Source organism: Hemiscyllium ocellatum, chromosome 20 (assembly GCF_020745735.1).
Source record: "Hemiscyllium ocellatum isolate sHemOce1 chromosome 20, sHemOce1.pat.X.cur, whole genome shotgun sequence".
Taxonomy (NCBI): domain Eukaryota; kingdom Metazoa; phylum Chordata; class Chondrichthyes; order Orectolobiformes; family Hemiscylliidae; genus Hemiscyllium; species Hemiscyllium ocellatum.
The window spans coordinates 53,506,578-53,522,861 of NC_083420.1; the positions used below are offsets into that span (position 1 = coordinate 53,506,578).

Sequence of the window (16,284 nt, forward strand, 5' to 3'; positions counted from 1 at the left end):
TTGACAACACTACTGCATCACTGTCTTCCCTTGCTTTCCTAATTAATACATAAGGGATAGATCGTGATATGTTTTATCTTGAATCAGGACTGGAGTCCGCAAGTTTCTCCCACAGAGGTGGAAATGGCAGCACTGAGCTGCAGTGACACTGACATGTATGCCCTGTGACTGCACATCAGTCAATAACACTTCTGTGGCGGCCCTCGGCAACACCCATCAAACTGTGCCAACAGCAAAAGCCAGAATTGCTCATGCAAATTATTCAGTTCCTCATTAACCTTTCTCTTCTTTAAATTCTATTTCAGGACTGTGGACGTTCTTGTGGTTTGTAGGCTTCTGTTTTTTGGAAAACCAATGGCAGATCACTTCTTTGGAAGACCTTCCCCTTAACCAAGGTGCTGATGCTGCCCGAGCTGCCATCGCCTTCTCCTTCTTTTCCATTTTGTCCTGGGTAAGTCCTGCCAAGTATTCCCGGTCCCGTGTATTCTGAGTGCACTCACCATCTGGAGGTAAAACTGTATTCCTGCCTATCCTGTCAAGACGTGTCAGGGAATCCACATGCTCGTTCCTTATGGTACTCTGGCTTTTATGCCCCTTAAGTTCTGCAGTCGTCTCTCAAAAGTTTTTAAACATTGGTTTTGAAGTGCTCAAGGAAAAGTGATTGAGAGTCGGATAGTACGTAAAGAACATAGAACAATGTGGGCGGCACGGTGGCACAGTGGTTAGCACTGCTGCCTCACAGCGCCTGAGACCTGGGTTCAATTCCCGACTCAGGCGACTGACTGTGTGGAGTTTGCACGTTCTCCCCGTGTCTGCGTGGGTTTCCTCCGGGTGCTCCGGTTTCCTCCCACAATCCAAAGATGTGCGGGTCAGGTGAATTAGCCATGCTAAATTGCCCGTAGTGTTAGGTAAGGGGTGTATGTAGGGGTATGGGTGGGTTGCGCTTCGGCGGGTCGGTGTGGACTTGTTGGGCCGAAGGGCCTGTTTCCACACTGTAAGTAATCTAATCTAATCTAATCAATACAGCACAGAACAGGCCCTTCAGCCCTCGATGTTGCGCCAACCTGTGAACTATTCTCAGCTCGTCCCACTACGCTGTACCAAAATCATCCATGTACTTATCTAAGGATTGCTTAAATTTCCCTAATGTAGCTGAGTTGACTACATTAGTAGGTAGGGCATTCCACGCCCTTACCACTCTTTGTATAAAGAACCTGCCTCTGACATCTGTCTTAAATCTATCACCCCTCGATTTGTAGTTATGTTCCCTTGTACAAGCTGACGTCATCATCTTAGGAAAAAGACTTTCACTGTCTACCCTATCTCATCCTCTGATCATCTTGTATGTCTCTATCAAATCCCCCCTTAGCCTTCTTTCCAATGAGAACAGTCGCAAGTCCCTCAGCTTTTCCTCATAAGACATTCCCTCCAGACCAGGCAACATCCTGGTAAATCTCCACTGCACCTTTTCCAATGCTTCCACATCCTTCCCGAAATATGGCAACCAGAACCATACACAATATTCCAAGTGTGGCCGCACTAGCGTTTTGTATAGTTGCAGCATGATATTGCAGCTCCAGAACTCAATCCCTCTACAAATGAAACCTAACACACCATATGCCGCCTTAACAGCACTATCAATAAGAACTGGGAGTGGGAGTTGGCAATCCAACCCCTTCAGCCTGCTCTGACATTCAATATGATCATGGCCAATCCCATCTCTGCCTCAACTCCACTGTACCACCTTTGACACATTGCTAATTAAATATCTGCCTGTCTCCGGCATTCACTCCATGGCCTAGCTCCCAATGCATTCTGGGATAGTGAATTACCCTTTGAGAAAAAGAATTTCTCTTCATCTCAATTTTAAGTCTGTTACCCCTTATCCTAAAACTATCATTAGTATAACGTGGGAAAATATAAGATTTTGCATTTTGGCAGGAAGAATAGAGGAGTTGATATTATTTAAATGAAGAAAGACTACACAAAGCTACAGCACTGAGGGATTTTGGGGTCCTCATGCATGATTCATTAAAAATTAGCATACAGCTAGTAGGGTAAGCAAGTGGAATGTTGGCCTTTATTTCAAAGGGAGTGGAGTCTAAAAATAGGGAAGTCTTGCTAAAGCTGAACAAGTCACTAGTCAGGCCTCAGCTGGGAAACAATGAACCGTTTTGGTCCCCTTATCTCAGGAAAGATTTATTGCCATTTGTAGACAATCCACAGAAGGTTCAGTTGATTGATCCTGGGTTATGGAGGCCTTTTCTTTTGAATGATTGAGTATTTGTGCCTGAATTGGTTTTGAAGAATGAGAGCCAACCTCATTAAAACATTTTGTGATTCTTCGAGAAGGGCTAGATGCAGAGAGGTTGTTTCTCCTTGTGTGAGAATCTAGGACCAGAGGATAGAATCTCAGAGCGAGGGGGGTCACCAAGTTAGGACAGGGATGAGGAGGAACTTCTTCTCCCAGAGGGTAATGAATCTGGGCATTCTTTCCTCCAGACGGCTGTCAAGACTGGTTCATTAGTATATCCAAGGCCGAGTTGAATGGATCTTTAATCGGGAAGGAATCAAGGATTGTAGGGAAAAAGCAGGCAAGTGAAATTGAAGATTACCAGATCAGCCATGATCTTATTGAGTGATGGTGCAAAATGAATGGACCGAATGGCCTACTTCTCATCCCACAGTTGACGGTTTAGGGTGTAGGTTTGATATCCAGACATTTCATTACCTGGCTCGGTAACATCATCAGTGGTGATCTCCAAGTGAAGCGAAGCTGTTGTCTCCTGCTTTCTATTTATATCTTTCTCCTGGATGGGGGGTTGTGGTCTTGTTGTACAATAAAAAAAAATCAAATAAGATTCAGCCCTTAAACAGCTGGCTTATTCTATGTCATTTTTCTTCAACGCAGAGTCATTTTCCAGAATCTGCAATTTATGTGCATTTTGAGAAGTTAAAAAAATGATGGAACTTAAGATCAAAATAGAGTCACAACAAATGCATGAGCGTAATATCTATATATTTGTGTTATTTGGAATTGATGCCTATTATTGCATTACGTTTCATTTTCAGGGTTACCTGACTCTCTTTGCCTTCGACAAATTTAAAAATGTAGGATTTGTGGAAGATGTTGAAAGGCTTGTACTACCATCTACACAAGTGTAGACCCATCTTTACAAAACTGCTGACTCTCTGTCCCTTACAGCAGAGCATTTTAATGGCATTAACACATAAGAATATTAATAACAAGAATATTAATAAGATGTTATTAAAATATTAATAACATCTTGCTTCATTCAGTGCTCTAATGAGACCAGGTAATGAGCTGCTCAGTGCCTGATATCCTGCATAACCCAGGCGCTTAATTTTAATTATCTCAAAAGCTTGTTTTTTAACACATTCTACAATTGGGATGACCTCATTTCTTGTGAGCTGAAACACCAACTTAGCCACATCAGACTTCCTCTAAATGATTTTGGAATTTACCTGTGAGAAGAAAAAGAAAACAAGGCGCTTGTCTTTAGTTTCATAGTTCTGTGTTAATAACTCCCACAATATTGGAAGAATTGGCAGCACGGTGGCTCAGTGGTTAGCACTGCTGCCTCACAGTGCTGGGGACCTGGGTTTGATTCCAGTCTCAGGTGACTGTCTGTGTGGAGTTTGTACATTCTCCCCATGTCTGCACAGGTTTCCTCCCACAATCCAAAAATGTGCAGGCTTTTCCCACTGTGGGAAGTTGCCCATGGTGTCACAAGGATGTGTGAGTTAGTTGCATTAGTCAGGGGAAAATGCAAAAGCAATGGAGTAGGGGAATGGGCCTGGGTGGGATACTCTTTGGAGGGTCAGTGTGGACCTTTTGGACCAAATGGCCTGTTTCCACACTGCAGGGATTCTATGAATGTCATTCACAATGGATGGTTGTAATTAAATCGTATGTAATAAAGATTCAAGTGCTATAACTTATCCATTTGGGATGAGCGTATTACCTTATGCTAGAATCGGAAATATTTGAATCATCATTTTTATTTTTAGCACTTTGCCAAAGCTCAACCTGTCTGCCTGATATGATTAGATTAGATTAGATTACTTACAGTGTGAAAACAGGCCCTTCGGCCCAACGAGTTCACGCTAACCCTCTGAAAAGCAATCCACCCAGACCCATTCCCCCTACATTTACACCTTCACCTAACACTACGGGCAATTTAACATGACCAATTAATTCACTTAACCTGCACATCTTTGGACTGTGGGAGGAAACTGGAGCACTCGGAGGAAACCCACGCAGACACAGAGAGAATGTGCAAACTCCACACAGACAGTTGCCTGAGGCGGGAATTGAACCTGGGCCTCTTGCGCTGTGAGGCAGCTGTGCTAACCACTGTGCCCCCAATTTTGAAACCAGTTTGGCCAGGGGAATTCGGGGTCGATTGGACAGGGTGTCTTTGTCAGGGACACAAAATTGTATGTTTTTAATCTAGTAATTTCTACATGTCATTTCCCCAATTGGTTTCAAATCTTCATCAGTTTCTTTTAAATAGTTTAAGCATGAAACTAGAATGGCTTAGTTTAGGTTTTGGCAGCTTTTTATCAGAAACTGTTGTCCACAGGGTATGTTTGTCACTGGCTAAGCCAGCATTGCCCATCACTAGTTACATTGACAGAGTGATGCTGGCCAATTCTCTTGAACTCTTGCAGTCTGTACAGTGTTGGGCTGGAGTTCCAGATTTTGACCCAGCAACAGTGAATGAATGGTCGCATATTTCCCAGTCAGAACCGCTGCAAGAGGTTGGTGCTCTTTTAATGCAGTTGCTGCCCTTGTGTTTCCAAGTGATAGAGGTCACGGGCTTGGGAGATTCCATCAAATGTGCTCTGACAGTCAGCTCCAGCACATCTTGTTTATATTACACTCTGCAGCCACAGTGTTACCAGCAGTGGAGTGGGTGAATGCATAATGTCACCAATAGATTGCCAATCAAGAAATTGGTTATCTGAGTACTCACTCGGAAAGTGGACAGTATCTCATCACAGTTGAGAGTGTGGTGCTGGAAAAACATAGCAGGTCAGGCAGCGTCCTAGGATCAGGAGAATCGACGTTCCGGGCCTGATTAGGATTCCTGATGAAGGGCTTATGCCCGAAGCATCGATTCTCCTGCTCCTCAGATGCTGCCTGACCTGCTGTGCTTTTCCAGCATCACACTCTCAACTCTGATCTCCAGCACCTGCAGGCCTCACTTTCTCCTACTATCTCGTCACACTCCTGAAGTGTGCCTCACATGTAGTGGACAGTTTTTGAGGAGTCAGGAGGTGAGTTACTTACCAGAGAGTTTTCAGCCTCTGAACAGCTCTTGTCATTACTTATATATATGGCTGATCCAGTTCATTTTCTAGTCAATAATAAACTGTAGGATGTTGATTGTGGGAGATTTGGTGTTAAATATCAAGAGAAGGTGTTCAAACTGTCACTCGTTGAAGATGGTCACCTATTGGTACTTGTGTGATAAAAACATTTATTTACCATTTATCAACCCAGGCCTGAATCTTGTCTAGTCTTGCTGCATATACAGTCAGAACTGGGTATGTTTACAGATGTTTTTGTCTGTTCAGCACCATTCATGACTCCTCAGATATTGAAGCATGTTCAGATGCAGCAAGACCGTCTCAAAGTTCAGGCACTGGTTGATAAGTGAAGCCATTCCTCCTCATCTCAGTCCTAACTGGCCAAGGGCAGGGACAGTGGATGGTAATCAGCAGGAGCATTCCTCATCCATGTTCAACCTGATGCAGTGAAACTTTGATGTCCAGAGTCAGTGTTGTGAACTCCAGGAATCACTGTCTCCTCAATGTGCTCCCACTTTTGGAGGGTCTGTCCTTGGGCGTGACATACCCAAGGATTGTATTGGCCACATTGAGGATGATAGGCTGAAAGACACGATTTGGAGAGAACATCTTTGTCAGTGTGCTGCTCAACACTTTTTCCCAACTCTGGCACAAGTTTGCAGGGTTTGGTGAGGGGAATTCAGGGTCAACTGGACAGGGTGTCTTTGTTGTGGACACAAAGTCATATGTATATTATTTTAATCTAGTAATTTCTCCATGTCCTTTCCCCCACTAGTATTGATCTGCCCTATGTTTTCTAGCTATGGTGTGGAGGTGCTCGTGTTGGACTGGGGTAGACAAAGTCAGAAATCACATGACGCCAACAGGTTTATTTGAAATCACAAGCTTTTGGAGCGCTGCTCCTTGGTCTGGTCACCTGACAAAGCTTGTGATTTTAAATAAACCTGTTGGACTATAACCAGGTGTCGTGTGACTTCTGGATTTGATAGAATGACAAGCATCCCAATAAATGTCTTATTCTGATATTGTTTTCTCTGAAAAATAAGCAATATTTCAAAATCAGTTCCTGTTACAATTTCACTGCTGTGCAATTAAATTGCTTTTCGTATCAACATGATTTAAAAATTGTGATCATTTGAAAATTCAATTTTTGAGTTCCTAAAACATATTTATGTAAATTTGTCATTTGAATGTGGTATTAATGGTTTGTCTTGGTCAGATAGAAGGTATGATAGGAGTTTCCACACATGAACAGAACTAAAATCCCCTTGTGTTTTGCGTTATTCAATTCATCTCATTGATTTATTTTCAGTGCACCAATGACCTAACTTCAACTTAGTATCTATACAAAGAAATTACAATGATCTGATTGACTTTTCCTTTAGGACATTGATACTTAACATCTTATCCAATTATCTTGAGTTCCATGTCATGCACCCCTAGATTGTGCAATCAATGTCTTCAATCAAAGCTGGCCAAGCACTGACACAATAATAAATCAATGAAATTAAAATGTGAATATAATTGTTAATAGTCAACAATTTCCAGTGTGTTTAGGTAGAAACCAAATTTCAGGACAGTTGATGAAAGTAAGTGGCCAACTCTTGCACTTAAAACGTTATGCAAACTTCATTAGGATTGTCGCATTGATATTGTGTGACGGCTATACTTTGTTGCAAATTAATTTTTCCAAACAATTATTACTTGCAGATACAAAACACCAAAACAAAACCATGAAGAAATTAGCATTCTCCACATAATCAGTCCCTGTGGAATAACAATGTACTGCAACATGATTTGACTAACAGGATCATCCCCTTCTTATTAACTCCATGATGCTACAATGTTACACCTACTGAGTTCTAGTTATAGTGCACTAACAAGCATTTCTTAGTCCTTATTTTAATTAATCTCATTAAAGGCTGGCCTAACCCTGAAGGCATGGCAGAGGTACCGCCTGGGGGCTGACTCATCCCTCTTCTCCCAAGATCAGTTGGACACTGGCCATCCTCCATACAGCACCGGAACTGAGAACGCGGACACCTTTCAGAGCCCACCCTTTGCTGAAAACCTGGATACAGTCTCCTCGGGATACCAGATGCCCCCATATTAAAGGCTGAAGGTCCTGCTTGAAGTTTAAAAGCACAGTGTCCCTTACATTGGCCTAGATAGTTTTCTAATCCAGCCTATCAAACATCTGATCTGATGCGATCTCATTGCCTCTGTGTCTCCTCCAAGCTCTTTGTTCAAGGTGTGTGACGAGAGCTCAACTTCTTTGGCCAGAGATTGTGGACGATTTTCTCATAGATTAAGTAAAATGTTTCAATAGCCTTGAAGGATTTTATTAAGGTGCATTGGAGATATGATACTTAAATTGAAAGCTATGTGGGCCAATGAAAAAGGGATGCTGGAGTACAGATATTTTATCTGTGGTGCAGTGTTGTTCACTGGTTGGTTAGCTGCAAGAGTGCTAAAGTGCTGTTGAAGATCATTAGGCTTTTCATGTGCTAAACTGATGTAAGGTAACCTTTCTTTTAGCTAATAGTGCAGTGTACTCACTATATTAGTGGTATTGTCATTCCTGTGTTAACTGTAGTATGCAAGTTGGAAAGGCACTCTCTTCCAACATCAAAGCATCTATTTAGTGTTCTTAGAAACCTTCCTCAATTTAGTTGACGTACCTGTGAGCTCATGATTAACTGTTCCACATCATGTGCCAGATTATCTAGTTGTGTGTAACTGTATAAAGCTTTAACTCGTTAATCTTCAGAGCTAAGTGGGGATGTGAATTTAATGTGTTCCTGCTTCCATTTAATTGCATTGGTGACAAACATATAAACACGAATAGAAGAACTTTGAAAAAAGTCAGCTGAGCGTTTCAGTCGATACCATTGGAAATATTTTCAAATACTCTTTTATACCTGTGAGTGCAGATGTCTGATATGAATGAACATCATATTACTCAAAAATGGTATTGGTTGTGACTTCAGTAAAGCTTAGTGCCCCTCGCTGTATAATCTAGGTTTATTGTGTGTCTTTTGTATAGTAATCTCATTCTTATTGTAGGTTACTTTATGGAATTGGGCATAAGCAAATTTAGAGTAACTCGTGGATAACCAGAGGGTTAAACTCACTGCATACCAAGGGACAGGGTCTTAAAGACCTCCTCGACAGCACCCAAATTGTTCAGAAGTCATGGCATCATGTGCTTGAACCCTTCTGACTAGGAACATCCGAATGTAATTACGTACAAGTCATCCTTTTGGGATGTGTGTGTATATACTGCCAGTCAGGTAAGTCTCGACCTGCAAATTGAGCTTGCGCCTTTTCACCAGCATGAAAGCTTTGTATAACAAAATAACGCCAGGACAACAACAACAGCCAAGTGCAATTTTGATTTTGTAACAATCCCTGTGAGGGAGCCATAAACCAAAATGTAGAAATTGACCAAATGACACCCGACCCCAACCTGAAGAAATTCTCAAATAAAGAACTGCGGATGCGGTAAATCAGAAAGGGGTCACTCGATCCGAAACGTTAACTCTGGTTTTTCTCCACAGACGCTGTCAGACCTGCTGAGCTTTTCCAGCAATTCCTGCTTTTGGTGTTGAAGAAATTAACAACAAGATTTCACTCATTTGTAGCTTTTACATGTTCATGATTCAGAACTGACGCAAATTACACTTGAATTCATCGGCAAATTATACTTTAAATAAGAAGGTAAATTTCACTCCAGCTGATATGACCAGGTATGTTTTAGCATAACCATAAGCAATTGCATCAGCCCCACTCCCTGCAATAATGCAACACTATTTGCTTCTCAGTTACACAGCATTCTGTACCTCACATAGAAAAGGTCAGGGAAACTATACACCAGGTTTCACTTTTGAATGTCACAGGCATGATTATCAGCAGTAAGGCACATTTCTACAAACCACCTTTATTTTTAGAACATAACATTCCTGACGGTGTAAATTTCCACAGTTCTTTTTCAACGGACCCAATCGTACCCTAATTCATAGTTTGCCCACTTGTCAGAAAGCACCCAGTTCCTTTGTCAACCTGAGCTGTACTCAGAGCTTTCCAGTCCTAGCCCTTTTTAGCCAGCTCACAGAGTACCTGTCAGAATCCTTGCCTCCGTTACTGCCAAACAGCTACTTTGTTTTGTTGATAAACAGTTTATTTTCCTTATTTTAACAAAGCCAAACTTAGTAAACATTCTTTGATTGTATAAATGTTTTGTAAAGGGTAATGAAAGTCACCACGCCTGGTTAAAACTTGATTCCTTTTCCAGAAATATTATTAAGGACAGGGTTTGCCTGTATTGGCTTCTGTGGGTGTTGATACATTCATCATAATGGCTCCTACCCATCAGAAACAGCAAGTCAATACACTGCCTGCAATACAAGACCTCAAGGCAAATAAAGTAAAGGGAATTTTTTTTTTAAAAAAGCAATCTTAGGCAATATTCTAGGAGATTTCAACCTGACTTCAGCTATATTCAAGTGAATTTGTAGAGCTTTGCATTACACATACCACATCCATAAATAGCATAAAAATTCTTTAAGACTTACCCTTTCACATTAGTCACTTGTTTGGATTAAGGGATAGGGAAGAGAGCTTTCTCTCCTTCCCAAAGATCAGATTTCCATACTCTTGGAAATAGAGTGAATAAAGTTATATGCGAAATGTTTGTCCGGTGCCTTCTACTGCCCTTTACTTCCATTTTCATCCTGGATAAGGTATTCCACATGTTTATCAATTTCAACATGAATATATTTTAACTGTGTTTATACCTTATTGTAATTGTGCAATCAGGTTTCCTGACCCAATCTGAATCCATGCTCCTATGTGGTAAGTCCAAGAGACAAAATCTTTTACAAAAGCAATGTTGTGGATTGAGTTTGCAATAAATGATCCACCCATGGTTTCTAGTTGCTGCTTCCACTGTGCTAAACCTTTCATCTCTACCTTCCTCTCTCCTAGTGTTGCCCATTTGAAAAGATGTAACACTTCAGCTGTAATCCCACTTACGTTTCAGTGGAAGCACAGTTCTGCCTGACTGAAGTAAGCAGGCATGGTGGCTCAGTGGTTAACACTGCTCCCTCACCGTGCCAGGGGCCCAGGTTTGATCCCAACCTCAGGTGACTGCCTGTGTGGGTTTCCTACGGGTGCTTTGGTTTCCTCCTACAGTCCGAAGATGTGCAGGCTAGGTGGATTGGCCATGCTAAATTGCCCACAGTGTTCAGGGATGTGTAGGTTAGGTGCATTAGTCAGGAGTAAATGGAGGGGAATGGGTCTGGGTGAGTTAATCTTTGGAGGGTCGGTGTGGACTTGTTGGGCTGAAGGGCCTGTCTCCACACTGTAGGGAATCTACTTGAAACTGCAATTCATTTTTTAAGTTCTGAGACAGGTGTCTCCAAAAATAGTATGATTATTGAAATAGATTGTTAACGACTGTGAAGTGGGGGAAAGTTTGCAAAGAAACCAATATAGAACCTACTTCTCTCTGAGACTATTTTTAGACTGCAGCTGGAAAGTGCCAGTAACAATTTGGAAGGCTTTATTTTAAACAAAGCAGCATATTAACATCACAGTGAGATTTCAAATGAATAGTAGTTGTTATCATGCCACAGTAGTTATCCTTTAATTTCATTATCTCGCACAAATGTGTGGGATTTTACTTTTGGGTCTATTTTGTTCACACATGTGACAAACAGCTGATTGGGTAGATATCGCTGTTTGTCAATGAGACTGTAAATTATGGTGTTTGTTGTCACAGTAATCCTACTATGAGCTTAATTCTGAAATCCCCTGGAAATTGATTTAAAGATACTACAGAGAGTGTAATGACAATTCAATGACTTACCTCATCTGCATGAATTAAATATTGGGCATGATCTGACTCATAGATGTCTGAATCTTAAACCTGAGCATTTAATCACTTACAGAAAATGACGTCACGGAGGCACTCAGCTACAGTTTTCAGTACGATTCTAAGTCACAGTTTTGTTTTAACTTACTTATCTAGATGTTGAAACTAGCAACGACCAAAATAAGAGTCTCTCTTTAAACAGACTGGCAAACTTAGGCATCTCTCACCCTTTTCGGGGATGGGAGGGCAAAAATGGTCCAAATTGTGGAATTATGTCCCATATTTCAGTGACATCTGAAGCCCATCTGCACTTCCAACGCCACACTGGATAGAATTATAGTCAGGCAGCCATGTCAACTAAAGTTCCTCACAATAAGCAGTTAAGGGCCTTCATCCCATTTGAAGAACTGCTCTCAAAAATGGTCAGAATCTGAGCAGAGCAAGTTTCACATTCCCTTCTATGCCTTGACCAGGTTCCACAAAGGGAGTGCTCCTGACCATTGATGTCAAGACAGTGTTTGTTTATTTTTTAATAATGAAGTTATGTTTGTGTGCGGAGCAGGATGAGCTGCAGTACTCTTGCCTATATGTCAGAGCTTAAAGGGCTCTTGTGATGCTGCGGTAGTGTCCCCTACCTCTGAGCCAGGTGTTCCGGGTTCAACTCCCACCTGCTCCAGAGGAACGTTAGCTGAACAGGACAGAAATATCTATGTGACAGTTCACCTTCTCCCTTTTCCTCCTGTGTACCATCAGTGCTTCTCAGGTTATCCCTGTGGCGACCCAACTGGGTTTTAGCTAAGAATTCTTTTCAAAAATCATGGACAGACCGAGATTATGATTAACTTGAATCAATTAATTTGACATTAGGTATTTCAATGCATTCACCTGCACAATATTTTTTTCATCTCAAGTGGTTACAATCCCAGAAAATGTGCAGTCACCACTGATTTAACTGGGTCTGGAGCTTACAATGGTCACTTTTTAAAAAAATATCATAAAAGGGTGAGGACATTACTGGCCAATCCAGCATTTATTGCCCATCACTAGTTGTCTAGAGGGCATTTAAAAGTTAACCCCACAGCTGTGGGTACAGAGTCACATATAGGCCCAGACCAGGTAAGGATGGCAGTTTCAAAGGACATTAGTGAACCAGATGGGTTTTTCCAACAATCAACAATGGATTCATGGTCATCATTAGACTCTTTAATTCCAGATTTGTTTTTATTGAATTCAAGTTCCACCATGCCAGGATTTGAACACAGGTACCTGGATTAACAGTCCAGCAATAACACGACAAGGCCATTCTCGCTGTTTTGCATGAAGGTTATTGCAAATGTCCCAGGAAATTATGATGCAGCAGTGGTACCGATGTAACTCACTTACACCATCATTTCCTAGTGCACTCCAGCAGCAACAACTGATGCGCCGTTTGGCATCCTGAAGTTGATTTGCTTGAGAATAAACATGACTGGATCATGTTCGGGGAGATTCACTGAGGCACTGTTAAGTTGTTTCACTGTGAAGGTGAATTGAGCTCTCAAAGCTCCATTGAGCTTCCCACCCTCCCCACCGTCCGCATATGCATTGAATTCAAATTTCTTGTTTTCAGATATCTGCCTGACAATCTCATTTCACTGTGTCCCTGTAACGTCCTCCATTGCTATTTTCAGTTCTGACATTCTGTGCACTTTCACCTTTCCCCTGCTGCAGTGCCAGTGACAGCTGTCTAAACTTTGAAATGCTCTCTAAAATCCTCCAATTTGCCAGTTTAGGATGACTCCTCTCAAAATTCAACTCCTTGACGCCTTGAGTCACTTCCATTTCTTTACTCTTACAGCCCAATGCCTTTTTCCCATGTTCTTCTCTACAAAGCACCTCTGAACATTTAAGTGCTCTATAAGTGAAAGTTCTTGATAGCTACTTAAAAGTTTCATCAGTTGGCCATTACGTTTCTGTATGCGGTTTACCATAGTGCCAAAAAAAAAGTGCACCAAGAGATGTCTTTGAGTGAACATTGACATGAAACCATTTGTTATAGTGAATTAATTCGTGTTGGTCAAATTCCACTGTGTGTTATCTCAAGGATAGAGTCTTGTCTTTGGCAAGATGGGTGAGCAAGTACTTATTAGTTAATTCCAAAACTTTTGTTTTTAAAACCCTTGATGACCTCTCGATTGTAGACTTGTGCTTTTATAGGTGCAGTGTGTTTTTGTAATGCATTTTCTGAACTTTCTGTTACTTTACTTGTGTAGCTGGCTGATGAAGGCCACAAATGACTAGTTGCCAAACTCAAGCATTTGTCGATATTTTATATACGTGATTGCCTATGGACAGGTAAAAACTTTGTTATCTTTTGTTTTATGTCCCTGCACTGTAGCGATGATATACACAATGGTCATATTGTCACAAACAACTTTGTGGTTTGACTTGTATTGAACCACTCTTGTATTTTTTTCTTAATTTTAATTGTTTCCTCAGAAATAGGGGTTTCCATTTTGAAATGATTAAGCTGAAGTCACAATTTTGGTGGTGCGCTTCCCAATCAATTAAAAGTCCATTGAAACTCCACAATGAATATTCCGACTGACAATTCAGTGTAAGAAATCATAACTTAGTCTTTTTGTTTAAGAAGAAATGTAACCAAATGGGTTGTTTCATTCATGAGAAAGAGGTAAATAATTAAAACCTGAAAGAGATTCCAATGAGGCAGACCAGTGCACTTTGTGGTAAATCCCTCTTCACTGAAGATCACAGTCATAAAGTATGGTACAGTAACAGTGATGTTTATACTGTGTTAAAATAATGTACAAAATGAGTGTATGGAAAACAAGTATAAAAAATTTAAAAGTGAATCTATTGTATTTACATCTTTGTTTACTTGTTCTTAAAGAACAATGTTCTGTTATTGTGATGATCAGTAACCTTGTGCTGGTGTACAATAAATTCTCAATAAAGATGTGTCAGTGCACATGAAGTACGGATGTTGGCTTCCTTTTTTTAATTGTAGCTCTCTCGTGTTTTACCTCTGTAACACAGTTGGGATCATGTCCATTTCTAACTCAGAAATCCACGTGGTTCTAGTTTCCTGAAGGCTGTGCAGAGATCAATGACAGGGCGGTTGGAATTGTGTGTAATTATCAGGCTCAAGGCAATGGCCTGCTCTTCCATAAAATCCAAAAGTAACACAGAAGGAGACTATTTGGCCCCTTATCTGATTGCCAGCCATTGGTTCAGTCTGGTAGGGTGGAACCCTCTTTGGACAGTCGGTGCAGACTGGATGGGCCAAATGGCCTCTTCCGTATAAGACCTCACTAGCTATTCATCAATTATCCCACACTTTGTCCTTTCTGGTTAAAAACTCAAATATAGAGTGATTAAAACTTTTTTTAATTTACCTGCAATCTTCAACCTTACAAAGTTTATTTTACAGAGGACATGGACGGGGGAGTATTTCATTCGGTTAATAGAATTCCGGATAATCAAACGCCGATTAACATAGTTTAGCTGAGACTTGGGACCTTGCGATCTTGCCAGATAATCCAATATTCAGATACTCGAGTGCCAGTTATTCAAGGTTCCTCTGTCATTGTTTTATTTATTTATCTTAGAATCTTACCTCAATACTTACCCTTGATACCGAGTTTAGTTCCTTTAAGCACTGCCTCTCTTTGCACTTACTGTGGCTTCACGTGCGCAAACTCCCCCAGGGTTTGTCGGCTGTGTTTTGGGTAAACCTCAAACCTCACAAGACCTCCCGTTGTGTTCCAGCTGCAGCTAGGTACGAGACTGAGTCTGTGGCAGGTGCACACACTGGACCTCCATTTGTACAGTTACATTTCCATATGTGTTAAACGATGAAACAAGATAGAAAAACCCCTGCAGGGGGATAGCTCAATGCCCCTTCAGTATTGCCCTGCCTCTGTTACTTAAAACTTGCCTTTTCACCTGTGACCCTGAGCAGCAAGTATCAGATAGCTACTCAGTTACAAGCAGCAGTCACATTGGTATCAAACATCTTCCTGTGAACCCAGAAAAGACACTGCACCATTACCACTTCCTTCCTGACAGCTATTCACCACCTTCAAATAAATTTTCAGTCTTCTTTTGTTCATATTAGTCTAACATAGGAAAATGTGAGTCAGTGCAGCAGTCAAGGGTTGCTTCCCCTTGTGGGTGAGTCTCTGACCAGAGGGAACGATTTCAGATTAAGTGGTCACACATTTAAGACAGAAATGGGTAATTTCTTCTCTCAGATCATAGTGAATCTGTGTATTCTTTATCCCAGAGGGCTGTACAGGCAGGGTCATTCAGTGCATTGAAGGCTGAGATGGATTTTTAATCTGTAAGGCAATCAAAAGTTGTGGGGAAAACAGGAAAGTGGAGTTGGGGATTAATCAGATCAGCCATGATCTCAGTGAATGGAAGAACAGACTTGATGGGCTATTTCTGTTCCTATGTCTTATGATCTTACAATGTTGAAGGTGAGTTGAAGCAAAGTTTTTTTTTGTCCATACCTGTTGAATTGCAACCACTGAACACCTTGTACTTACACCAGACTCGCCGACAGGAAGTACATTGCCAATGAAGCTTAAATTAATTTTGCCTTCGTATCACCACAGGTCTTTTATTGGTCAAAATCAGAGGGGACAGAAATTCTAGTTAATGTACTCTGTCCGTGTAGGTAGGTAGGTCTAGGTGTCATAGTTATATCTGGTGAAGGTCAGCTGAATTGATTGTGAATGCTGAACGACATTGAGAGCAGCTAAACGCAAGTCCAGCTATGGAGTTTGTTCAAGTTTAAAATTTAGATAATATTGCATTAAGATCTCAATCCTTGCATATAGTTTTGAATTTTTCATATATATTCTGCATTTGAGAATATTGTGAAATATCGCAAATCACACCCTCTGCAATGCAATTGTTTATGATTTTACTAAACTCTTTGCTAAGGTCCAATTGATGAACCAACACTATACACGATAGTTTTTTTTAAGAAACTAGTATACATTGTTGAAAAAGAAAAACACCCAGTGTGTCTGGATTCTGATTTATTCCATAAACTCTTCGCGATG

The 16,284-nt window shown here is 41.0% G+C and overlaps 1 protein-coding gene across 1 annotated transcript in view; it reads left to right on the forward strand.

Moving 5' to 3' along the window:
* syngr3a (synaptogyrin 3a) overlaps positions 1-14,140 on the forward strand; it is an 89,131-nt gene extending 74,991 nt beyond the window's left edge. The window contains exons 3-4 of the mRNA XM_060840874.1: positions 306-451; positions 7,259-14,140. Of these exons, the coding sequence (XP_060696857.1) occupies positions 306-451; positions 7,259-7,450 (338 nt within the window). The 3' untranslated portion in view covers positions 7,451-14,140. The remainder of the gene's footprint in view (positions 1-305; positions 452-7,258) is intronic.
* Positions 14,141-16,284: the final 2,144 nt, after the last annotated feature.